The sequence below is a fragment of the Apodemus sylvaticus genome, chromosome 5, assembly GCF_947179515.1.
Source record: "Apodemus sylvaticus chromosome 5, mApoSyl1.1, whole genome shotgun sequence".
Taxonomy (NCBI): Eukaryota; Metazoa; Chordata; class Mammalia; order Rodentia; family Muridae; genus Apodemus; species Apodemus sylvaticus.
The window spans coordinates 123,125,550-123,151,331 of record NC_067476.1 but is presented as its reverse complement, the minus strand read 5'-3'; the positions used below and the strand labels follow the sequence as shown (position 1 = coordinate 123,151,331).

The 25,782-nt window shown below is 36.3% G+C and overlaps 1 protein-coding gene across 5 annotated transcripts in view; it reads left to right on the top strand.

Moving 5' to 3' along the window:
* The window catches only part of Esf1 (ESF1 nucleolar pre-rRNA processing protein homolog), a 61,276-nt gene that overhangs the window by 4,798 nt on the left and 30,696 nt on the right, over positions 1–25,782 (top strand). For all 5 annotated transcript variants that reach the window (XM_052183741.1, XM_052183742.1, XM_052183743.1 and 2 more), the window contains 7 exons: positions 1,292–1,626; positions 4,865–4,978; positions 5,512–5,612; positions 6,703–6,855; positions 7,885–7,999; positions 10,489–10,636; positions 16,679–16,840. In XM_052183741.1, the coding sequence (XP_052039701.1) occupies positions 1,292–1,626; positions 4,865–4,978; positions 5,512–5,612; positions 6,703–6,855; positions 7,885–7,999; positions 10,489–10,636; positions 16,679–16,840 (1,128 nt within the window). The remainder of the gene's footprint in view (positions 1–1,291; positions 1,627–4,864; positions 4,979–5,511; positions 5,613–6,702; positions 6,856–7,884; positions 8,000–10,488; positions 10,637–16,678; positions 16,841–25,782) is intronic.

Genomic DNA, 25,782 nt, shown 5'->3' with positions numbered 1-25,782 from the left:
TTTATACATGCAGAGGTGATTGCTTTTAGAAGTAAAATATGAGGTCTTCCAGAGTTGTGAAAGAAATTAAATCCTACTTCAGCAAAACATCTTGGTATGTGACTAACAGTTATATAAGAGTTAGCAGAAAATTTTGTACTATTTCTATTTGATGATCTCATTCATAATACAACTTCTTTTCTCCATTACATATGAATAGTTATAAATTTTATATCCAGCCCACACTTTACTGAGCTTATCTCTTATAATAAATAGCCTTATTGATGTTTTCTGTTAAATGACTCAAAGGCACTTTGTTTTGTCTTTGGCGTGCTAGGCAAACACTCTGCCATTAACCTTGAAGGCACTGTGAATTCAGATATCCAGAACTCGTTTAAAATAAAGTCTCTTCATCAAATTACTTATTTCCAGTGTTGCATATCTACCTGTCTAACCAGCTAACTAACGGTCTGTAAGTCAGGAAGATGAGAATCATTGCCACTTCTTAAACCCCTGTTCCCCATATCAAATACCCCTGTCACTATACCATCTGAGTTTACCAAAGCTTTTCACTTTGCTACAGCTCTACAGCCATCAGCTCCATACTACCTTCACTTACTGTCTAGAAGACTATACTGTCCGTTTTTATTATTCCTACGCACACAACCCCTCCAGTTTTTTTGTGGTGTGGTTCAGATGTCATCCTCAATGTGCTAATCTCCTAGTGTTCTCCATTGGAAATGGAGCAATGGCAAAGCTGATCTCCATCTTATTTCCTTATTAACTCCTCTGATCTATTGTTACTAGATTCCTCGCTGGCTACAACTCACACAAGATTGCTGCTTTTTTGTAATTGACAGATCTTTACAGATGCATTTCCTACTGCTTGTAACAAATTTCCTTCAGTTTTTTTCACTTTGATTACTTAATTCGTCTTCATCCTTCAGTTAGCTGCTGAGTAGCCATACTTTTAGAGTAGTTTCATTGTGTGTATATTGATATGATTATTTTAATACTTGTCACGTAGTCATTCAGCTGGAAATTAATTGAAAACATTGATACCCTGTTTTTGCCAATGATTATGTATTAAACACCTAGCACAAAGCAAGTATTCCACAAATACTTAGGGCGTTTATAAACCCACATGATCATATATATTATGACTTCACTTGAATAACTTGGTAATAACATGGATTTTACTGAACTTAAATTCCTTTTCTCTGTTTTGTAAAAGTTATATTTTAACTGGATCTAATGTCAATAGTTTGGATTTAATTCTTGATGTCTCCTTTCTCCTGCAATCTGCTTCCAGTCATAATGGCAAAAGACAGTGACGGTCAAGTGCTTGACGAAGATGCCCTGGAGGAAGATTCAGACAGTGCTAGTGAGCTAGGAAGTGATGAAGAATCTGAAGATGAAATCACAAGTGATGGTAGAACCTCAGCTGATGAGGATGAAGATGAGGAAGAAGAGGAAGATAGTGAAGAGGAAGAGGAAAGTGACAGTGGTCCTGATCTTGCAAGGGGTAAAGGAAATGTAGAAACTAGTTCTGAAGATGAAGATGATATGGCAGACTTATTTCCGGAAGAACCTGGTTTTGAACATGCTTGGAGAGAATTAGATAAAGATGCTCCTCGGGCTGATGAGGTAACGTTTGCAATAAGATTATTTATAAATAACATTAAAATTAGCTTTTGTGGGTGCTGGGGTTGATGTCATTAAACTAAGTAGAAAGAAACTGGAGGGCTAGTTTGGTGTTGGAATTTGTAGCTAGCATGGTGACAGACACCTGTCTGTCTGTAGAGTAGCATCACTTAGGAAGCAAGAAGGTTGCTACAAGTTTTAGGGTCAGCCTGGAGTGCTTAGTGAGTCTAAGCTGGCTTGGAATATAAACCTGCTTAGTGAAACCCTGTCTCAGAACAGAAAACACTAAAAATAAATTAAGTGAGAAAAGCTTTATTGGTGAACATTTGTGAGGCTCAGTTTGTTGTTGATTGAACCCAGGACCTCCTAACTGCCAGGGAAGATCTCTAACAGTACATCACCAGACCCTGTGGTATTCATGATTAAGATTAAATTTTGAGGGTTGGTGATAAACTCAGTGGCATAGCAACCTAGCATATGTGAGCCTCTAAATTCAATCCCAGCACAAGAAAGATTGAGCACCTTGAAATGGAACTGGTGTATATAGATTAAATGTATGTCGAAGCAGGTAAAATGGAAAATAAGTTCTCTTTCTTTTCTTTCTGACTTTTTTGGGGTGGGGAGGTTAAAATTCTCATTACTTGTTAAAGATAGCACGTAAAGTCATGTATTTTGCCATAGCATCTTCACGCGTGCATGCCAGGGTGCTTAGTTCCTACTCATCCTCCTCCTATCAGCCCTCTCCATTCCTCCTGCCCTGCTCTTGCTCGTCCTGTTGTTCACCCCACATAGTTCCTTCTTCTGCTTTTAGATGACATGTACTCCTTCCTTCTCTCTTCCCTCACTCCCTTCGATCTCTTCCTCCACTCTCCTGGACCCTTTCTAGTTTCATGATGTAGCTAATGTAAATCTGGACTTAGTAGGCTGGGCTTAGTCCATAAAGTGCTTGCTATGCAAACATAAGGACCTAAGTTTCAGTGAGACAGAAATATTAAAATCTTTAAGGCTCGTTGCCAGCCAGTCTAACCAACCAATGAGGTCCAGATTTGGTGAGAGAACCTGTCTTGAAAAAATAAATAAATAACATGAAACCAGTCATAGTGGCACATGCCTCAATCCCAACCCTTGGAAGGCAGAGGCAAATGGATCCTTTGAGTTCAAGACTAGCCTTGTCTAATAGCAAGTTCCAGGACAACTAGAGCTACATAGTGAGAAACTCTGTCTTAGAAAAAAATAGTAATAATAACATGTAGAGTGATGATTCAGGAAGAAACATCAGTGTCAACCTCTGAATTAATTATACATTAGATCACATACACATAAAACACCTAGCCAAAAAGAAGGCATTTAGTAAATATTAGTAGTCCTCTGAGACTAGCATATCTCATTTAACACAATTTCTAGTACCATCCTTTTTTCTGCAAAGGTCATAATTTTATTTTTATTTTTTTCTTTTTTAATTTATATGGTGTGTGTCTGTGTGTCTACATGCTTGTGTATAGGTCCTAGGCAGACAACAGGTGTCTTCCTCAATTGTTTTCCCCTTATTGTTAAGAGAGGGTCTCTCACTGAAGTCAGACCTCATTGAGTTAAACTGGCCGGCCAGCAAGCCTGAGGAAACCCTGTCCCTGCCTGTCAAATGAACGCTGGGATTGCAGGCATACTCAACTTTTTACATTTTTATTTGGGTGCTGGGATCTGAACTCAAGTCTCAGGTTTATGCAGAAAACACTGTCAACTGAGCCAGCATTCAAGCAATTTGAGTAGGTTTTTGTTTTTTGTTTTTATCTCTGTTTTTTAATGTATTTTAGTGAACATATAATAATTATACATAATAACGGGTTCATTATGATGTGTTCATACATATGTGTGATGTATTTTGGTTACTGCCATCTACCATTGTCTTCTTCCCACTCCCACTGGTCTACTTCCTCTTGGGTCATAGGCCCTAACAAGGAAGCTACAGCTGCTTTGCTAAATGGATGCCTCCAAATAGTTAAGTTTATTCCCATAAATTAGTGCTATTGTCAGCTTTGTCACACACACACCTCTCCAGGTCTTAGAGAACATTCTAGGAGACAGGGAGCATGGCCTAAGAGTTTCCAGGTAAAGCCTTTAAAAACCTTTAAGTATATGATCATGTTGAAAATGAGGAATTTGACTTCCTTTCCTGTATGTATGTATGTCTTAAGTCAGTGGTTCTCAACCTTCTAATGCTGTGACCCTTTAATACAGTTCCTCGTGTTGTGGTGATCCCCAACCATACAATGATTTTCATTGCTACTTCATAACTGTAATTTTGCTTCTGTTATAAATCATAGTAGAAATATTTTTGGAGAGGAAAGTCACCTAAGGGGTCGAGAGTCATAGGTTAGGTACTTAAGACCCACAGGCTGAGTTAAGTACTTAAACCTTCAGTCCTGTTGTGAATCAGAGTAGAGAAACTAGACACCATTATATCCTTCCTGACTTTAGAGGAAATGCTTTTAATTTTTCCCCATTTACCCAAACGTTGGATATACATTTGTCCCATATACACTTATTATGTTGAGAATTGTTCTTCTTTTCCTGGTTTCTTTAGGGATTTTATCATTAATTTATGTTGATCTTGTCAAAGACCTTTTAAAACAGAACCTTTCTATAAAAGGTTGAACTTGTGATCCTCCTACCTCTTCTACAGAGTTGGCATTTCAGGCATATGCCATTATGCTTAGCAAGAATTTATATATAAGTAATTTTAAAATACATGGAAATGTTAAACGTTTTTGCTAAGTGTTTATATATATGATCTTATTGCACAATAAGGAAATGCTCTGGGGTAACCTGTTTCCCCTCTCCACACTGGTCAACTATCTTTAAAAACTGTTGTGATGCCGGGCAGTGGTGGCTCATAACTTTTATCCCAGCATTGGGAGGCAGAGGCAGGCGGATTTCTGAGTTCAAGGCCAGCCTGGTCTACAGAATAAGTTTCAGGACAGCCAGGGCTATACAGAGAAACCCTGTCTCGAAAAAAACCAAATTCAATATACCAAATAAAAAAAGAATTTGAGATTTGTCTAAGATTACATGATTAGTGTTGAGCAGAGCTGGGACCCAGTTATAGGATATAGAACTTGCGAACTAGTTTACTTGTCTTCATTTTTGGGGATGGAGGGACGGAGGGAGGGAGAGAGAGAGGGAGGGGAAAAAGAAAGAAATAATAAAGATTCTGTGATATTTAATAATACTTTAAATTTCTCAGATTACACGCCGACTAGCAGTTTGCAACATGGACTGGGATAGATTAAAGGCAAAAGATTTACTGGCTCTGTTCAACTCATTTAAGCCCAAAGGAGGAGTTGTATTTTCTGTGAAGGTGAGAATTAATTTCATCTAAAATATTAAAGTAAATATTTCTAGGTGTTTTAACTTAAAACTGACTTTGTTTCTAATTATAATGATTTAATTTTCCTCCTAAAAAATACTTTATTAATCTGAAAATTGTCTGATGCAATTGAGTATGAAACTGATATGCAACAGGTAGTAAAAGGGGGGAAGCATTTTTTTTTAACTTTTTAAATTTTTTGCTTTATATTTTAGACTTGAGTGTGTGCACATTTCTGTATGGAAGTTAGAGGGCTCCTTTTAAAAGTAGATTATTTCCTTCTACCATGGATTCTGGAGATGAAGTCAAGATTATTATTGATGGTTTAGTCTCTCCTAAATTCCTTATTTTAAAGGATGCTTTATCTCATGCAGTTGGAAATGAGTTTGGCTTTCCTGCAGTGAGTTTGAAATGAGTTGTTTTTTTCATCAGAGTCATGACTCTTGATATCCTAGTTTTCATAGTTCTGAACATTATATGAGAAAGAATGTATGAATAATACTAGTTTTGTTTTTTGTGTTCAGATATATCCTTCGGAGTTTGGAAAGGAGAGGATGAAGGAAGAGCAAATTCAAGGACCAGTAGAGTTACTGAGTATTCCTGAGGATGCCCCTGAAAAGGACTGGTACTGAGTCGCTCCAGAATAGAAAACTAACCCTAGTAAAGTCAGAATCCTATTACCTTAGTAGAACTGAAATTTGCACGCATCACTAACACAATTAGGACAGCTTGATCACAGTTGGCAGTGCATTATGCCAACATTTTCTGTATATGCTTGGAAATAATGATCACAATATTGGAAAAAAATAGCCCATGATTGTCTTATTGCTGTGAATTAGTTTTGTTTTGTTTTCATAATTGAGTGTTAAGTAGAAAGATAAAGGAATTTTGATGTTAGAAACCAACTTAAGTAGTTGTAAACCACTAGGTGGAGCTATATGTGCACTTAATATAATTGGTGATTAACTGGATGGTAACAAAAGTAGCAGAGAAAGACCTTTAAGGAACAGATTATAATGAAATGAAATTAAGCTTGTAAAGTTTAGATCCTGGGCCATCAGGATGGCTTAATGGCTGAAGGTACTTTTCATCTAGTTTGACAACCTAAGGACCTGAATTCAATCCCCAGAACCCACGTGGTAGAGAAAGGAAGCTGCTTCTTGAAATGGTTTTTCTGACTTTTATATATTCACTGCAGCACACATCTGCCTACAGATATACACACTATGTCTGTGTCTATATGTGGATTTGTGTACATAAGTGCATGTACCTTTGGAGGTGAATACAAAATTGTTCATTTCTAGACCAAACATTTTTCAAGATGAAGCATTAGAACTGATATCTCACAAGCATATTTTTTTTTTTTTTGGTTTTTTGTTTTGTTTTGTTTTTTGGATTTTGTTTTTTTTTTCAAGACAGGGTTTCTCGGTATAGCCCTGGCTGTCCTGGAACTCACTCTGTAGAACAGGCTGGCCTCGAACTCAGAAAACCGCCTGTCTCTGCCTCCCAGAGTGCTAGGATTATAGGCGGGCGCCACCACTGCCTAGCTACAAATATATTTTAAAGATTTATCTTTATTATTTTAGTTATTTCTATGTCTGTGTCTGTATGTGGATTTGTGTACATAAGTGCATGTACCTTTGGAAGCCAGAGGGATAGGTCCTCTGGAGCTAGATGATTGTATATACATTTTTGATTTAGTTTTTCCCCATTAGGGCCTCTAGAGAGAAGCTAAGAGACTACCAGTTCAAACGATTGAAATACTATTATGCAGTAGTGGAGTGTGATTCTCCTGAAACAGCAAGTAAGATTTATGAAGATTGTGATGGCCTCGAATTTGAAAGCAGTTGTTCTTTCATAGACCTAAGGTAATTCATTTCATCTTTTAACAACTGAATCTTTCAATTTAGCAAGATCACAAGCAATAAAACATTTGAATGAGCAGTACTTTCTTGCATTCTAGAAAATGAATAATAATTGACAAAAACAACTTATAATGTATATTCTTGAAATAATAATTCTTTCTAAAAACTTTTTTTTTAAGATTTATTTTCTTATTATGTGTATGAGATCCCCTGGAATTAGAGTTACAGGGAGCTTTAAAGTGCCAGATAGGTGCTAGGAGTCAAACCTGGGTCCCCTGCATGAGCCTCCAGGTCCTCATAACAGCTAAACCATCTCTCCAACACCCTTCTCAGTAGTTCTTAATAAAATATATAGTAGATGCATTTTATGTGTGTGTGGAAATATTCACCCATGTAAATTATAATAGCTGATTATATTAGCCAAAGATTTTATTTTCCCTCTACTTTCCATCCCATATTCCATGGCCTGATGTCTAAAAATTGTCAGTGACCATGGCTGATTTACATGCAAAGAAATGAAATTGTTGGCTAAGATTATTCTTAATCAGCCTTTAAACTTTTCTTTATTTTTAGTGACCTTTCGTGTTTATGGTACGCTATTTTATTGAGGCTACTTACCCAGTATTACAGTATTAGTGCTGTTTGATCTTAGGACTCTGCAGTGAGCCAATAATTTTATTTATATATATATATATATATATATATATATATGTGTATATATATATACATATATATATGTATATATATATATGTATACACACACACACAAATGTGTGTGTGTGTGTGTATACTGAAACTGGCTTATGTTAACTAGTAGTTCCTAATGCAAAGTCTCTTTATATAGAATTCTCTCAAATTTAGTAAAATTTCAGATTTATACTTTATTTCAGAGATGTTGTGCTAAGGTTGTTTCAAACCATTACATTTATATAGAAATTTATATAGAATATAAACTATTACTAATCAAAAATTCTAAACCCTGATAATCACTACTTTTTAGGTTTAAATAAATTTCTCTTTTTGTTTTTTCAGATTTATACCAGACGATATTACCTTTGACGATGAGCCCAAGGATGTGGCCTCAGAAGTTGATCTAACAGCATATAAACCAAAGTATTTCACATCTGCTGCAATGGGAACATCAACGGTATTTCTTAAGTCTTAAAAATATATATATGGGCCAAGCATGGTGGCACATGCCTGTAAATTAAGAGATTGAGCAGGGTTAATTAGACTCTTGCTTTTAGCAATGTTAGAATTAAATAGCAAGCCGAGCGGTGGTGGCGCATGCCTCTAATCCCAGCACTCTGGGAGGCAGAGGCAGGCAAATTTCTGAGTTCGAGGCCAGCCTGGTCTACAGAGTGAGTTCCAGGACAGACAGGGCTATACAGAGAAACCCTGTCTCGGAAAAAAAAAACAAATCCAAAAAACTAAAAAAAACTAAAAAAAAAAAAAAAAAAAAAAAGTGTTCTGAGTGTTTGTGCATTGGATACTATAGTGTTTGCATATATTTTGTCTGTGGGCCTGGGGATGTACTTCAGTGGTAGAACCCTTGTCTAGTACTTGTGGAATCCCTGGGTTTTAGCTTAGACTCTGAATAGTTGTTAGTTATTAAGATTCTAAAGAATAAAGGAAAGACATAGTTTTACTTCATATGACAGCTACAAAAACCTATTGACCATTTGGAATAGGACCTCATTTTTTCTGCAGGTGTGATTTTCAAAAGTTTTATAAATAGTAGAAGTAAAATAATTCAGGACTACTAGTTTTCATACTAATAAGAAGCAGCCAGATTTCTGTGTGTTGCAAAGGTATGTTACTTACCTAAATGCCTTCTGTTTCTCTCACCCTAAATCTTTGCCTGCAGCAACACTTTGTAACATACTGGCTTCACTGCCTTTCCCATGTAATAGAGAAAGCTGATGTCAGAGAGCTACTGTATCTGCAGCATGTTGTGCTGTGGTATGATATTCTAACAAAGTATAGTAAGACCCCACAGTAAGTGAATTCTAAAAGATCTAGCCACATATGTTATTTCCAATACTTACATACTTAAAATAGGCAGCATATCTAGCCAGCTAGTCTGTAGATCCTGTATTCTCTCTGTATCACCATATCTATTCCATTTACAGTAACCATTTAGCCATTATTAGTGCACAGAATTAATTATCATAGTAGGGGTAACTATGAGTCCTGTGAATGGCTAAAACTTCTGAGAGAACGACAGGTGTTTTGTGTTTTTTGTTTCATTTTGTTTTGTTTTGTTTTTGTTTTTCCAAGACAGGGTTTCTCTGTATAGCCCTGGCTATCCTGGAACTTACTCTGTAGACCAGGCTGGCCTTGAATTCAGAAATCTGCCTGCCTCTGCCTCCTAAGTGCTGGGATTAAAGGCAGGTGCCACCACTGCTTGGCTAAGGATTTTTTTTTTTTAAGGATCTTTGGTTAATTAGTGCCTAACTTGTTGTCTAATACAGAAAAATTGGGCTAAACAAGAAAAAACAAGGACTTGAACACATTGTGCTATAAAACCTCTCCCAGGATCCTTTCACAAATAGATTTCTGTGTGTTGAATAGACCAGTGCTTCTCAAGCTATGGCTTGTGACCCCTTTGGGGGTCTAATGACCCTTTCACTGGAGTCACCTAAGACCATCAGAAAACACAGATATTGGTTTTATGATTCATAACAGTAGCAAAATTACAGTTATGAAGTCAAAACAAGAATAAGTTTATGATTGTGGGTCACTATAACATGAGGAACTATATTAAAGGGTTGCAGCATTAGGAAGGTTGAGAACCACTGGAAGAGAGGGTAGGAGCTACTCTCTCCAAATCATATTCAATGAACTTACTTCGTATGATCTGAAAACCTTTGTCATCACTGACTCTTAATCTTTTTAGGAAATGGTACCCGTTGAGATTATGGTGCTTTATTAACAAATCTCATGTAGTCTATAACTCTACTATCTCATATTAGTTCTTGAGATAAAAATCATATTCTCACTGGTTCATAATTAACTTTTTCTAGCATATTTTCTTATTTTCTTCCTCCAGTTAATGTGTTTGTTCATACTCAGTAATGAGTTATCATTCATATAGCTGAGAATTAGTGGGAAGGTAAAAGTGGACACATGATTTGGTCCACAAATAGGATAGCATTTATAATTCATGCTATTCATGTCTGAGCTTTGTATGTGTATTTGTAACTTTTTTTTTTTTTTAATGAGTCAAGATCTTGTAGCCTTGACTGGCCTAGTACTCTCAGTGTAGACCAGGCTGTCCTCAAACTCACAGACATCTCCCTCTGCCTTTGCCTCCAAGTGCTAGGAGTAAAGGCATGTGACACCATTTGCCAAGCATACTTTTTTTTTTTTTTTTTTTTTTTGGTTTTTTGAGTCAGGGTTTCTCTGTGTAGTCCTGGCTGTCCTGGAACTCACTCTGTAGACCAGGCTGGCCTCGAACTCAGAAATCTGCCTGCCTCTGCCTCCCAAGTACTGGGATTACAGGTGTGTGCCACCACGCCCGGCCCAAGCATACTTTTTAACTCAATAGTAAACATCAAAGTTAACAATGTGCTTTAGTAAGTGATTTATCTTTGTGCTGTTGTGTGTGTGTTTATTTTCATTCTTGGGTTCAAGGTGGAGATCACTTGGGATGAGACTGATCATGAAAGAATCACAACACTTAACAGAAAATTTAAAAAGGATGAGCTTTTGGACATGGACTTTCAAGCCTACTTGGCTTCCTCTAGTGAGGAGGAAGAGGAGATAGAACAAGCACCAGAAGGTACCTGCTAATCCATTTATTGAATGGTTAACAGAACTATGTCTAGGGAAAACTTAAGAAGGCCCCCAAACTAGCTGCATAGCATATTTATACACAGAACTAGCATGTATATGCATAGGTATATGTTTGAAGGACTGGCAGGATGCTCATTGGATAAAAGCACTTGTTGTACAAATCTGGTGACCTGACTTTGATCCCCAGAACCCATGATGAAAGGAGAATTGACTCATCAGAAGTTGTCTTCTACCTACCATAAGATGCTTTAGCACATATCATACACACCAATAATAATGATAATAATAGTAACAATAAGTAAGGCTTTAAAATAATTCTATTTTTTTGCTAGTCTAATTTTCTATAGCCACAAAATTTATTTAATTTTCTGAGTTAGTAAAAATGCCAGCCTGTTAGACTTGTAAATATGTAAAATACCTTTATGCCCCCTAACACACACACTTTATTGCAAATTAGCTCATTTTCAGACAGTTTCTCTGTGTAGACTAGGCTTACCTTGAAATCACAGATCACAGAGATATGCTGGCCTCTGTTCCCAAGATCTATGATTTGATTATAGGCATATACCAACCACACCCAGGTTTTACAGTGCTGGTTACTGGACCAAGGTCATTGTGAATGCTAGGCAAGGATTCTACTAAGATATATCCTTAAGCCTACTTACTGTAGGAGTCCTAAGTAACTCTTATACCTTATTATGTAGTGCTTGGGTGTGCTGTCTTATATTGTCCTTGTTTTACATTTCCCTGACTTCATAATTCTCCCTTAATAAACCTTTTTCCTTCAGCTTTAAGTACATACTAAGCAAATGCCTGTAGTAAGAATGAATTACTATCAAAACTCTTGAGGTTTTGTTTATTTGAAAATGCCAAAGAATTTTTGCTTTTGTTTGCAAATCTAAATTGGATTCCCAAAGGCTTCCCTGTAGTCATAGACAGTAACACTCCCCTGACTTCTGACTTGATAGGTGGTTATGAAGGTTACCTGAAGATTTTACTCTGAAAGTAGAGTTTTGTGTGTGTGTGTGTGTGTGTGTGTGTGTGTGTGTGTGTGTGTGTTGAGCTTGGGATTTTTGGGGGGTTCCACATAATTCACAAAGTGGTATCTTTTTTCAGTATTGGTGTTCTCAGTCATTTGATTTTGCTCCTGTCTTTCTAGAACTCTATTTAAATATGCATGAAATCTTTCCACTGTATCTTCTCTAGAGATGTTTGTTTGTTTGTTTGTCCTAAGTAACTAAGTTTTTTTGTTTCATTTTATTTTTGTTTTTAAGATAGGGTTTCTCTGTGTAATCCTGGCTACTTCTGAGGCACATCCCTGACACAGTTCAGTTCTTCAACATTTTATTGTTTTTTTTCCCTTTACTTCATTCATTCTGCATATATCCTTTTGTTTATACATCTTCTAGTGAAGTGTCTTTTTAGCAGTGTTCATTCTGCTGATACCCCAGTCCACGGAATTCTTTATCATTGTTACTATCCTTTTCACTTTTAGAAGCCCCGTATCTCTACTTTTTCACATCAATAATATCACTTTTTTTATAGGCTAGTCTCTTGAGTTTAGATATTTGCCTTGTACTCCCTCTGCATCTCTGTTTAATTTCTGGAGACGAATTGAAGTTTGTCCTCTGTGGTGTGGACTTCAACTTGTGTTCTTTTGATCTTTAGTAGCCTTCCAGTTGTGTTCACAGCTGTGGATCAGGAAATAAGAACTCAGAAACAATATATCTTAAAGCACTTGTGATCATCCTTGTGCTAGTCTATTCCCTATTCTTGACTTTGACATAATCATTCTTCACTAACTTGTCAGTTCTTTCAAACTTTTATTTTGTAAACACTTTGAAACTTTTAGAAATACTTTAAAAATAGTGTGTACAACTTAAGATTCTCAGTGAAAAAGTTGATCTAATAGAAGCAGTAATTGTCAGGTCTATCTTTGTTTAAGAAATTTAGATGATTGAAATGATTGTATACTTGTTAAATTGATCATGCTTTTTGCATAGAACTAATTTTGTAAAATATAATACCAGTTTCTTTCACCATTTAGTTATTTGGTTATGATTTATTAGTCTCTGTCTCCCCCTTAACCGTGTGTGTGTGTGTGTGTGTGTGTGTGTGTGTGTGTGTGTGTGTGTGAGAGAGAGAGAGAGAGAGAGAGAGAGAGAGAGAGAGAGAGAGAGGTGTACATTTGCTGTGAAGTCCAAAGATCACCATCAAGTATCTTCAGTTATTTTTTTTGAGACTCCTCCTCCCTCACAGAATGTGGAACTCACTAATTGGCTAAGCTGACTGGCCAGTGAACTTCAAATCTGTTTTGTCTCTGTTCTTCAAGTGGTTGGAGACGCCCTGATTTAACTTCAGTGTTAGGGACTCAAACTCGGGCCTTTATGTTAGTATGACAGGCACTCTACCAACTGAGCCATCCTCAGTCCATTAAGGTATTGTCAAAGCAATCTGGGATTTTTTTCCATTTATTTGTCTGTTTCTTTGTTAGTGTGTGTGGATCAAGAAATTCAACTGAGCTACAGCTATAGCCCTTCAACTTTGGAATGTTATCTGCCTTTACATCTTTGTTGTTCTTATGTAATAGAATTTCAAAACATTAAAAACTATGAATTCAATGTAGGTAGAAAATGAAAACCCAGAAATATTAAACATGATATGATTGCTTTAAATCGGCAGAAAAGAACATATTTAGTTATAATTTAACATTTATCTTGGTGTTTTCCTTTTACATGGTGTATTATTTCTATAACCTAGTGGCATATGACGTAATACAGAAATACATTTCTACTTTTAACATAGGACTAACATTTTAACATTAATCCTGGATTTTCTTCCTTTCTAAATGGTCTATAGATTTTTGCTTTTATATCACTGAAAGTAGTGCTTTATCCTTTTAAGTTTGTCACAGAATACTGTTTTGTAGTTATTAGTGTAAAGAAAGGAAAATCATGTTTAATAGCTGCTATTTCTTGTATATATTATATATTGATAAAACCATGTATTTATGTGTTTCATTCTCTTTGAAAATGTATGTTGATTTGTTGGGTAAAGGCTCTTGCTGTGAAGCCTGATGGTCTGGTTGATCTCCAGCATCCACCCACCTAGTAGAGGAGAAAACCACTTCAGAAAGTTCTCGTGGCACATGCATATTCACAGTAAATAAGTGTAATGACGTTTTAATAAAGAACGGATGGGATTTGCAATGGTGCTTCTGTTGAATATAAAAGACTTTATATTTTAAGGCCTTAGTGACTCATGCTTGTTAATCTTTCTGATGAAGGATTTATTTCTTAATGTACTTAATATAGCCTTCTTACAGACCTTTTATAGCCTTTCCCTCATAAATAAGATGTTTGTGTTCATGTACTGTAGGTATGGAAAAGGCAAATTTATACACCTATGTGGACATTATGTACTTTTCTGAGAATTCTCAATTGTTTTCCTTTACCGTAGTTCTAAAATGTAGAGGCAAATAATATTCCATGTCTATTGGGAATGACTGGGTCCATGTTTTTCAACTAGACTTTGTTTGGGTTTAGAAATGGAACTAAAATTTTATTGTTTTTTATTACATTTGTGTGTGTGCATATGTATGTGGGTTCATATGTTGAGTATGCGTGTGGAAATGTAGAGAACTTGAAGGACTTGGTTGGTTTCTTCCTACCATGTGGCTCCTGATGATCAGAGTCATCACCAAGTCTGACCGAAGTCATTTATTCTCTCTGGGCCATTTCACTCGTCCTGGAGTTACCTTACCTTATTTTACATAAATGGGTGTTTGCCTACATGTCTGAGCTGTTTGAATACCCCTGGTACCTGTAACGGCCAGAAAATCCCCCTGGAACTTGAGTTATAGGTGGTTTGTGAGCACCAAGGAACTGAACCCAGGTCCTCTGAAAGAGAAGCCAGTACTCTTACCCATTGAGCCATCTTTCCACCCACCCTACGCCCATTTAAATTTTAAAACAATCTTTACAATAAGACACTTAATATTATTGGTAAATAACCATTAACATTGTCAGAAAATAATCATTAATTTTTCAGTATATTTAATATCTTAGACTCACTGGGGATACAGCTCAATGGTAGAGTGTTTGCCAAGGTTCATAAAGCCCTATGTTTAACCTGTAGTATTGTAAAATAGGGAGGGGAAAAAAAGCTCTGCTGGTTCCAAAACCTGACTTTACCACATAGTGAACAACAAAGGTCACGTTTCCTTAGCACCCTGTTCCTTTCTTTGTATAGCTGTGAAATAAGAATTATAATGCTACCTGGCTCATAGACTGAAATGATGTATATAAAGTAGTTTGTCTTAAAATTGAAGATTAACTTCTTTCAGTTTGAAACACGTAATTTTTTCAAAAGCACACCTTTTTTGTCAGTATTATAATAGATTACAAACCTTGATCTGCAATTTAGTGCCTCTGATAGCTATTATATTTGAGTATTAAATATTCCTGATTATTGTTTATAAGAATAGCTTATTGTTTGAATATGTTTTTTTAAAAATCTTATGTACTATAAAAGCATTCATAAAATGTTGTCCTTGAATTAGAAAAACAGACCTACATGAGTTATCCCACATTTTAGACCTTCAGAAAGCAAAATTTAGTACTGGAAAAAAAATCAATTTAAAGTAAGCCATCAGAGACTTACCACTAAAATTTCAACCTGGAAGGATCTTGCTTCTAATTATGTTTTCAGAAGTACGCTTTTAATAGAATGAAATACATTGCCATTTTGTTAATGTGTTCCTCATGTTTTATCCATTGAATTATGGGATACATGACAGAATTCCATCCAGCATTATTATTGTGGCACAAAGCACAAACAGCAAAAAATGAGCTTCAGCTGTCTGGGTGAACATGTAAAAGTGTGATAGGATGGTGGAAAGAATGCCAATGACCACTGTGTATTTATTTAGGGGGAAATTAGTCTTCAAATATTTACCTAACCAACTTTTTCCCTCATATCACCTTTCTAAAGATGTAAGAATGTGGTGTTAACACTGATGTCTTTTTTTTTTTTTTTTTTTTTTTTTTTGGTTTTTCAAGACAGGGTTTCTCTGTATAGCCCTGGCTGTCCTGGAACTCACTCTGTAGACCAGGCTGGCCTTGAACTCAGAAATACGCCTGCCTCTGCCTCCCAAGTGCTGGGATTACAGTCGTGCGCCACCACGGCCCGGCAACACTGATGTCTTACAGATCCAAGCTTATACCACAGTTTAGTGACCGTTGGTAACAAAGACTGGAACTTGACATCACTTCCAAACTTACTGGAGATGATAGACTTTGATACACTTGATAAGTTTGTATGTTTTACATTAAAACCGAGATTTCTAATTTATCTTATTGGCTTGAAGAATTTACATTTGAAATTGTAGAACAAACAAACCTTATGAATTGATTTTTCTCTGATATTTGTTGTTGATGGGTTTTGTACTGTTTATTTACATTCTAATGTTTATGAACTAGAATTCAAAAATAATAACTTTTACACAGTAAACACAGTAAAAGTAATTGCATTGCTTCCTAGTTTGTCTGCCTATATCATTGATGGATGAATAACACTAAGAGTAAATGTGCTTATTGACATTCAGATGGAAAGAACTCAGTTAGGTTCTGAAGTTACCTTTGCCTCTTCTCTGTGGCCTGAGAAGCTGATCCCACGTCCCAGATTCACCCCAGCAACATTCAGGCTCCTTTTGTTGAACAGAATATTTTTAAAGCCACTGTGTGATGACAGAGAGGACAAAGGAGACTGAAATGCTACCCTTCATGCATAGAAGGGAATATTATGTCATATACCCACAATGGCTTCATCACAGCTGAGTTTTACCAAGTATAAGACTGAAGTCTTTGGTTTCATTGTACCAAATTGAAGTTTTGGTCTGTGGTTGCAGTATTTCTTTAACATGACTTTTTAGCCATATCCTAAAGAGATCATGAGATCTAAACACTACAGTTGAAGGTAATTGTTTCTCTATATTAAATGAGATAGATTAATTTGGTTGTTTTGTTAGGTGAAGATGGAGTCAACATAGGAGAAGATGGGAAAACAAAGAAAAGTCAGAAGGATGATGAAGAACAAATTGCTAAATACAGACAGCTCTTGCAGGTTATTCAAGAAAAAGAAAAGAAAGGAAAAGAAAATGATATGGAAATGGAAATCAAGTGGGTTCCAGGTAAGAATTAGATATTAAGTAAAAGTTTTCTTCTGAATGCATTTACATATAATAATAATAAGATGTTAACTCTTCATTAGAAGCATACTTTTAAAAGGGTTTATTTTCCAGAAATGTTCTGGTAAAGAAATGGTATTTAATTCACTTCATAATTAACATTTTATGGTCTTTTTTTATGGTTCGTTAAAAAATATTTTGTCATACAATACAATCATAGTTCTTCCCCTTTGCCCTGCTCCTCCCAGACCCTCTTGTGTATCTACCCACTCAAACTCCATGTTCCCTCTGAAAAAATAGGAAAGTAAGGCAGTTTTCAAAAAATGAAAATCAAAGCAAACTAAAAGGAAAATAAAACACACGCACATATATAATAAAATAAAATGCACAAAAACAAACAAACCCCATCATATTTGTTTTGTATAGCCAACTACTCCCTAGCATGGGGCCGGCCCTAGCATGTGGTTGATAAACCCAGTGTCATTCTGTTTTACAGAAAACTGATTTTCCCTTTCCCAGTAGGTATCAGTAGCAAATCTCTTCTTGGTTAGGGATGGGCCTGTGTCTACTTCCCCTTCTCAGTGCTGGGAATTTACCTGATGTGAACCTGTGAAGGTCCCATACATACCATCATAGTCTCTGTGAGCTCATATGTGTGTCAGTCCTGCTGAGTCTGGGAATGATGTTTCCATGGAGTCATCCATCACTCCTCTTACCCAGGGATCCCTGATCTTTCCAGCTTCCATTTGATTGATTTTTTGCTTTTACTAACTATAAATTATTTCTGTCTAATTATAAGCATAGGCCTCTCCTAGATTTGATTCCTCAATTTAGAATATAAAAAGTTGAAGTCAAGTACTGTATTTTCTAATTATTACAATTCTTTAAAAAAAAATAAAGCTATAGTTCTCAAGATCTCTTTTCCTGTAGCCTTTGCTGTTTGATTCACAAGGTTTCACTAATATAAAATATGTATTATCGAATGCTCCATCTCAGTTTTCCTACAGTTAAAAAAAGAAAAGTGTCCTAGTAGAGTAAGTAGTACAAGGCAAATTTTAAAATGGTAAATCTAAAGATAAAAGCTAGTATAAACAGGAATTGTCATATACAATACACATTTACACAATAGTTATAGACATATCTGCATGTACTTTTGCAAGCAGTAATAGTTACAGACTGCTGATGCTTAACATAAAGTCATCTCTTAATCGTTCTTGGTGAATTCATTCCAGTATCTCCTACAGATACAAAAGCATTGCCTATCATTTGCAGATAACTTGTATACATCATCTTAAAATACTTAAAATCATTTCTGAAAGACTAAATAGAGGCCATGTAAACAGTTGTCATATAAATATATATTTATATATATATATACATATATATATATATCCGGACATATATATATGGACATGTATATATATGTATATATATATATGTTATATAAAATGCATATTACTTATATATTCTAAACATGAAAATGTATAATATATAAGTATGTACTATAAAATATAAGTGTATTTATAATATATATATGTTGTCCATGTATCTGGACAAGAAACAATGTTTATTCAGTGCAGGTACAGCTCCAGGATTTTTTTTTAATCGTTTTTATTGAAATTAGTGAGCATGTAATCCATGGATGCAAATATTGCCCATTTTAGTGACTAATTCTGATCTGTAGTTTCCTTGAAATATCCTTGCTAATAGAGTAATAAACCTCATGAAGTGAATTAGGAGCTATACCTCTAGTTTGTTTTTATCTTGACTTTTTTATTTGTGGATGGAATGTTAATATTAGCTCAAGATTTTTAAAACTAAAATGAAAAATTACCACCCAAATTTCTACTACCCTGACTTAGCTATGGTTTAGGTAAGTTCTGCTTCCATTTGCCATTTCTCTGTTCTCAAATGTTTAACCATATTTCTAATCTTTCACTGCAGTAGATATATGGCATTGAAAAGAAACAGGACAGTTTCCAAAGCCACAAATATCGGTCCATTCTAAGAGTTCTTTGCTTTCATCCCTAGCCAATACCTTGGCTTGCTTTTTTAAGGCCTTTTAATTTAAAAACTTTAACAACAGTAGGACTCCCCCACCTCCACCCCCTCAGTGAAGACTATCCAGGCCACAGTGGAAAGCAGATGTTCGCACTCAGGTTTGCCGCTCGTCAGTTGTGTGACTTCCTCTTTACACAGCAGCCTTCACACATGCCATGGATCAGGCTATGGTCTTCAGGCTGCTAAAAGTACCACTGTCAAAAGATCAAAAGATCAGTTATCTCAGCCTTCACCATGCTGTGCCCTTTAACACAGTTCCTCATGTTGTGGTGGCCCCCAACCATAAGATTACTTTCATTGCTACTTCATAACTAATTTTGCTACTGTTAGGAACTATAATGTAAATATCTGATATGCAGGATAATAGGTAACGCCTGTGAAAGGATCTTTTGACACCTACCCCATAAAGGGGTCACAACCCACAGGATGAGAACCACTGCTTTAAGCTATTATAATCTAGGTCTTTTTTTCATGATGTGAGCTATTTTTTATAAAGTAGATTACCCAAAATAGAAGTCCAGGAAGGGGCAAGGGCACTTTCTCTGTCTTAACATTGCTGCCAGATTTCTTTCCCAAAATATAGTGCCTTCAATAGTTCCAGTGTCAAGGAATTATCACTAATTCACATTTTACTGAATGGAATGAAGCTGGTTTTCTTAGAGAAATATTTTAAAGGATATATATATATATATATCCATATGTGTGTATATCCTTTTTCTTCAAACTGTGTGTGTGTGTGTGTGTGTGTGTGTGTGTGTGTGTGTGTGTGTGTGTGTGTTAAGGTAGGTGGTTTGTGAAGGTCACAGAACAATTTACAGGTGTCATTTATCCCCTTTCCAGCATGACAAATTCAGGTTGTCATGTCTGGTGACAAAAACCTTTTTCTAAATTGCGCCATCTTGCTAGCCTAAACTATTTTGTTGTTGTTGTTGTTGTTTTTTCTTCGATACAGGGTTTCTCTATGTAGCCCTGGCTGGCCTGGAACTCATTCTGTAGACCAGGCTGGCCTCGAACTCAGAAGTCCGCCTGCCTCTGCCTCCCAGAGTGCTGGGATTACAGGCGTGCTGCACCACCACCGCCCAGCCCAAATTGTATTTTTAAAGCTCCTGTTAGGGTGCCTTTTATTGTGGACACCTGTTGCATTCATGCATATTTGTGAATGTGAGCGTAATAGTGAAAGAGGTCTATTTACATATTCTATGTAGTATGTGAGGTCATAGAGCTACTCCTACTCAAAAATCTGTTTATAAATTTGAAGGGTAGAACTCATAATACTTAAGTTTTGAGGCACTTATGAAGATTCACTTCCTGTTGTATATTTTGGTAGATTTATCTTTTTAAAAAAATCTAAGTTTTCAGTAACAATTACCAGGAACCTGTGAGCTTCTGTGCTATTATACTTGACTAAACCACAGCGGACCAGTACAGTATGTATTGTTCATTGGTTGTTAGGGGGCTTTGATCTCAAAAATTAAACTCTTAAGAAAAATAAGTAATTGTACTAATACTTGTTTGAGTATGTTGTACTTCATTACTGGAGGAAACTTTACTTCATACTATTAAAACTTATTCCTGTTTATGTTGAGTATAATAGCATGTGGCATTTAATCCCTAAAGTGCAAAGTCCAGAGGGAAATAGATAGCAGGCTCTGGTCGTGTAGAAACCAGGAGAGGTGAACTCCTCTTTCTATTAGTACTTAGTTCCTATGGAAATTTAGTAATTCAACCTTATTAATTAGGTTATGTAAAAACACTAATTAGAAGAGTCATGAAAAATCTATAATACCATAGATTTGTCTTTGTAAAGTAATGTCTTCTACTGGATACTGTGTTAAGTTCCTGTCTGATTCTCTAGGACTAGTGGATAAGGTGATGCATAAAATTAGCAATATCTAATGATATAATGAGTGAGCGTGCCTCATTACTGTCTCACCCAGCAAGAGTAGTTCCCCTTTCTTCATTGTTTTGTAGGCTAGGGCTGGGATTAAAGTCTTGTACCACCACTGTCCAGCCATTGCCTCCACTTTGTAAAGCAAAGATCCCATTTTCTTCTAGTGTCTGGTCTTTATTCTTTGTCCCACTCTTCCCAACCCCCCGCTGCCACACACACACACACACACACACACACACACTAAATCTTACACAGGTATCAGGGATAGCATATATAACTATTGAATTATTCATTCTTTATTCAGAAACAATGTTTTCTATCAGTAGTGATTCATTTTGTTAGGTAACCCTAATCCAAACATTTAAATTTTTGATATTGTAGAAAACCCGTTCACTATTTTTGACTGTATTTCTGTTTGCATTTATTGCCAATGTATTCATTATTTGAAATATATTTACAAAATGTTTTTGGTTAAAAGTATTTTAGAAGCCATATGTTTTAAATTTTGAATAAAAGGTCAGAGATATAACTCAGTGATAGAACACTTGTCTAGTAGGACCCTAGTTAAGTCTAGTGACACTGGTGCGCGTGCGTGCGTGCGTGTGTGTGTGTGTGTGTGTGTGTGTGTGTGTGTGTTGAGAGTTGAGGGTTTGCTAAAGGATGGGATGTGCTTAATGGCTAAGTACTTGTCTAGCTTGAAAGAATTCCATGTTTGATCCTTAGAACCACAAAACCAAAAAAAGAAAAACAAAACTTTGCAAACGCTGTACTAAAAACAAGTAGCCTTGGGCTGAAAAAGAAGACAGTTGAGTTGAGAGGGGAGATCAAATGAAAGTCTGAGCTTAGAAAAAAGTTCAAAGAATGTATTGTTTATCCTCGTTTGGTGACGGAAAGTTTATATGATAACTGCAGGGTCAAACAGCTATTGGATGGTTAAAATTTTACAACCTAATCATCCTTGAATTATCCAGTTAACAGAATGACTATGAAAGTTTTGTAAAGTAAGAAGCTGGAACTTCATACTATGTAAATAGCATTTGAATTGTTTGTGGACTGTATAGTAAAGTTGAGAACCAGAAGCAGGTAGTGGTGGTGCACACCTTTAGTCCCAGCACTCAGGAGGCAGAGGCAGGCAGATCTCTGAGTTCAAAGCCAGCCTAGTCTACAGAGCTAGTTCCAGGACAGCCAGGGCCACACAGAGAAATCTTTGTCTTCAACAAATAGAAGGAGAGGAAGTGGAGGAAGAGAGGATAATAATAGAAGAAAAGCAGGTGCGAGAGTCTTTTCTGCTCTTAACTGAAACCTGGGTTTTGTTCCCAGTCCCACATTGTGGCTTACAACTGTCTGTAACAACAGTTCTGGATCTGACACCCTCTTCTGGCCTCCAGGGGTCCTGCCCAAATGTGATACACACACACACATATATATATATAAAGTAAATAACTTTAAAAATGAGAAGCAGCCAGGGTTGTCTAAAAGTATTTCTAACACATTTTGTCTATAGAATAGCTAGTCAATTTCTCAGATTTTTTTTTTTAAGATTTTTAATTTCTTTAGACTCTAATACAATTACTTACTTTCCTCTTTTCTTTCCTCCTTCCAAATCCTCCCATCTAACCTGCCTTACTCTTCCAAAGTTGATTCTGTATATCATTACTTATATATGTTTTCAGGGCTGAGCATTTAGTATGTTTAACCATACTAAATGTTCTAACCATACTAAGTGTTCTCTTCTCTAAGGAGGACTGTTTCTCCTGCTGTCAGCATTCTTAGTTGCCTGCAATTTCTTTTGGGGGTTGAAGCTTCATGAGCTTTGATGTCATCCCTGTTTAAGCAGTCAAGTTGGTGAGACTTTTTGGATGTAGCTTTTGATACTCGTAAGATACATAGTGTTGCAATAAATTCCCAGTTCCTCTAGTTCTTATAGCCTTTCCTTGCCCTCTTCCACAATGATCCCTGAGCCTTAGGTTGTAGATACATCCTTTGGGACAGACTCTGCAATTGCATTTTGATTCATTGTGGTTTGCTGTAATGGCTTATTCCATTTATTGCAGCAAGAAGTTGCCGTGATGAGGGTTGATTACTACACTTACTATGGGTATAATGACAAAGATTCAGTTAGGGATTCTGCTGCTTAGTAAAGTGGTGGCTGTAGGTTCTCTTAAAAAACATACAACACAACCCTAGGTAGTTGACAGGGTTCCCAGTACCAGGTTTGATTCTCTCTAGTTGAGTTAGGATAGTTTCATTTTGTTTTGTTTTATTTTTATTTTGTGTATATTGCTAGGTTTTGTGGTAACAAAAATGAGTAGTGATAAAAGATACTGTTTCTGATGTAGCTGTCTTTGAAATAGCTGTGTTGATGAGGCTGTGAGTGTGAATGGAACTGTTCTTAGCTTAGAGCAAACTGTGCTGCTGAGGCTGAGTGTTGCAGGTTGGAGCAGGGAGAGCAGTGCCTTCTAGTGTGGGTATCCTAGGCCAGTGCCCTCTTAACCCCTTTCCTGGAAGAAGAAAATATCTAAGGAAGCCAGTTCAGAAGGGCCACATTGGGTCCGTGGCTTTTAAGGTATTTTTATAGTCTTTGCCAAATTAGACTCTAGTGTGGTACAGGTGATGGGTTGTTTTGCTTATATTTAACTCTTGCTTGGAATTAATTGAATATCATAGTCCTGAATATCTTTTATTAGGTGAAAGCCTCTACATTTTCCTCTTAACATCCTAGGTTTTCTTCATCTCCAATTTCTCTTCTAGAAATCATATTTGATGTGTATTTTACTTTCTTACTTTGAATCTGGTAGCTCCTGATTTCTGTGCCTTTGATCTGTGCAACCTGCTGGATAATTTCTTCGGTTCTGCTTTTACTTCATTGAGTCTTTCTCTAGTGTATGCATTTAAACGTAGACAGTGACTTGATGTTTTTATCTCCCAGGGTTGTTTTTTTCTTTTTTCCTCCAAACTTGTCTGATAATTTCCTCCTTTGCCTTTTTAAGTACTTATTTTATATTTTGTATCTCAAGTCTATAATCTATGATTCTGTCTTACTGGTTTTTGTTTCTACTTACTCTAGTTCCTCAGGGATTTTTATGGGATCTTCTTGTCTTGGATCTTTCTTACAGGAACTCTGGATCAGACAGTCTTCTTTTAGAGAGTATTTGTCAGGTACTTGGAGGCATTTCTAATCCAAGACCTATTGAATTTTTGATTTGGTGTATTTGGGACCACACAAGTAGTGTGAATTCCAGCCATAAGTCCATGGGTTTGTGGGCTTGTGGTTACAGAGTCTCAGAGGGAAACTGTATTTTTACTCCCCCTGATCTCCATGTACTCCCCCCAAATGGTAGGGGGAGGGTCATCATCTACTGTGAGCACATTTAAGGATCCTAGGACCTCCCACCATGATCAGACTCCAAACTTTGGCCCCCGCCTCCTTGGCCGAGAGCCCATAACAACCCAAAATCCATACTAGACTACATTAGCTTAGTGTGTGTCCCCAAGGAAAACTCCCTACGTCTGATTGAGCTTCCTTGTTGAGACTTGACTCAAGAATTCTTTTTGTTTCCTTATATCTTAGCCATTTGTATAAAATATTTCATTCATTTTCTACCTTGCCTACAAGTATATAAAAAATAACATATAAATGTATAAAAATAACAATAGAACAAGTAATTTTTCAGTATTTGCCATAAATAAGTTAGCAGAATGGCCTTCCCAGACTTGGCCAGAAGTTAGAGGATAGCTTGGTAGTATATTATTGTGATTACAAACTGCATGAAAGGCAAGAAAAATATACAAATAAACTTGAGGCAAATAAAAGAAACAATAGCTCCCTAATGAGGCCCACATGTCCTGTATTTGAATTCAGTGTTGTAGGAACATTGAATGCTGAGAAGCAGGCATAGGGAACAGTTTGTGTGGTAAAGTTAATACCCTGGAATTGAAAGCCATCACTTTAAGGGAGACTGACAGGGATTTCGAAGATAGAGAAAGACAACCCAGATTCTAGACAAATGTAAAGTCTTTTCTACCAGTGAAATAACTTTAGGCAATAATAGCAAAAAGTAGCATCTATTCAGTGAATACTCTGGCCATACCTTGCTTGGATATTAAATGTTTGGGGATGAATACAATTATTTATGTGAGTAGAAATTCCCAGTCTGATCATCTTTCAGATTTACTTTCAGTTCCATGTATTGTTGCTCCCAGTCAGTGGAGTGGGATAGACTTGAATCACTTTCCTTTCAGTTGCTTCCTTAGTCTATGGACATATATAAGATGTGTGCTATAGGCCTGAACTTTCATGAGCTACTAATATGGACCCTTGTTATGTGAGTAACTGCGTCCTTCCTTGTCCTCACGCCTTCAGGAGTAATATGTTAGTTGGAAGAGGTGCCTTGATGGCAGCGCTCCTCAGGACTTGGCTGCGGGTTTTCCTCTGTAAAGCCCGGAACCCACAATGAGTTCCACATTTGGGGTTTGGTGTTAGTGATGGTGGTCAGGAACATTTTAAAGCTTTTGGAATTGAGTGCTACATAGTCTAATTTATAACACACAAAAAGTTTTATGAGATTGATATGTAAGTGTTCATAAATATTCCCAATGAGTCCTAAGCCCATATTTAAGTAAAGTGCCAGTTTCAACCTATATGAGAACTCTTAACACATGCATTTTGTTTTTATAAATAAAGCCTGTAACAGTACCTACTTAAGTTGTTTTAAATCATTTGTATCCTATCCTTTGAAGATTTTTCAAATATTTCATGTGGATAAGGTCAGGAGGAATATATATTCTTCTTGAAGATTTTGTATGAATATTTATGAGTCTTTTTATATGCACAGAAACTGCCAAAATAGTTCTGAATAGATTGTGCTTATTAAATTATTATTATTACTATATTGAGTCATCTGCAGTTGTGGTTAGCTTTAGAAGGGGCTTTACCCTTTATTTGTGGGATTATTCGTATCTTTAATTTGGCAGTCTATGGATACATGCTTAA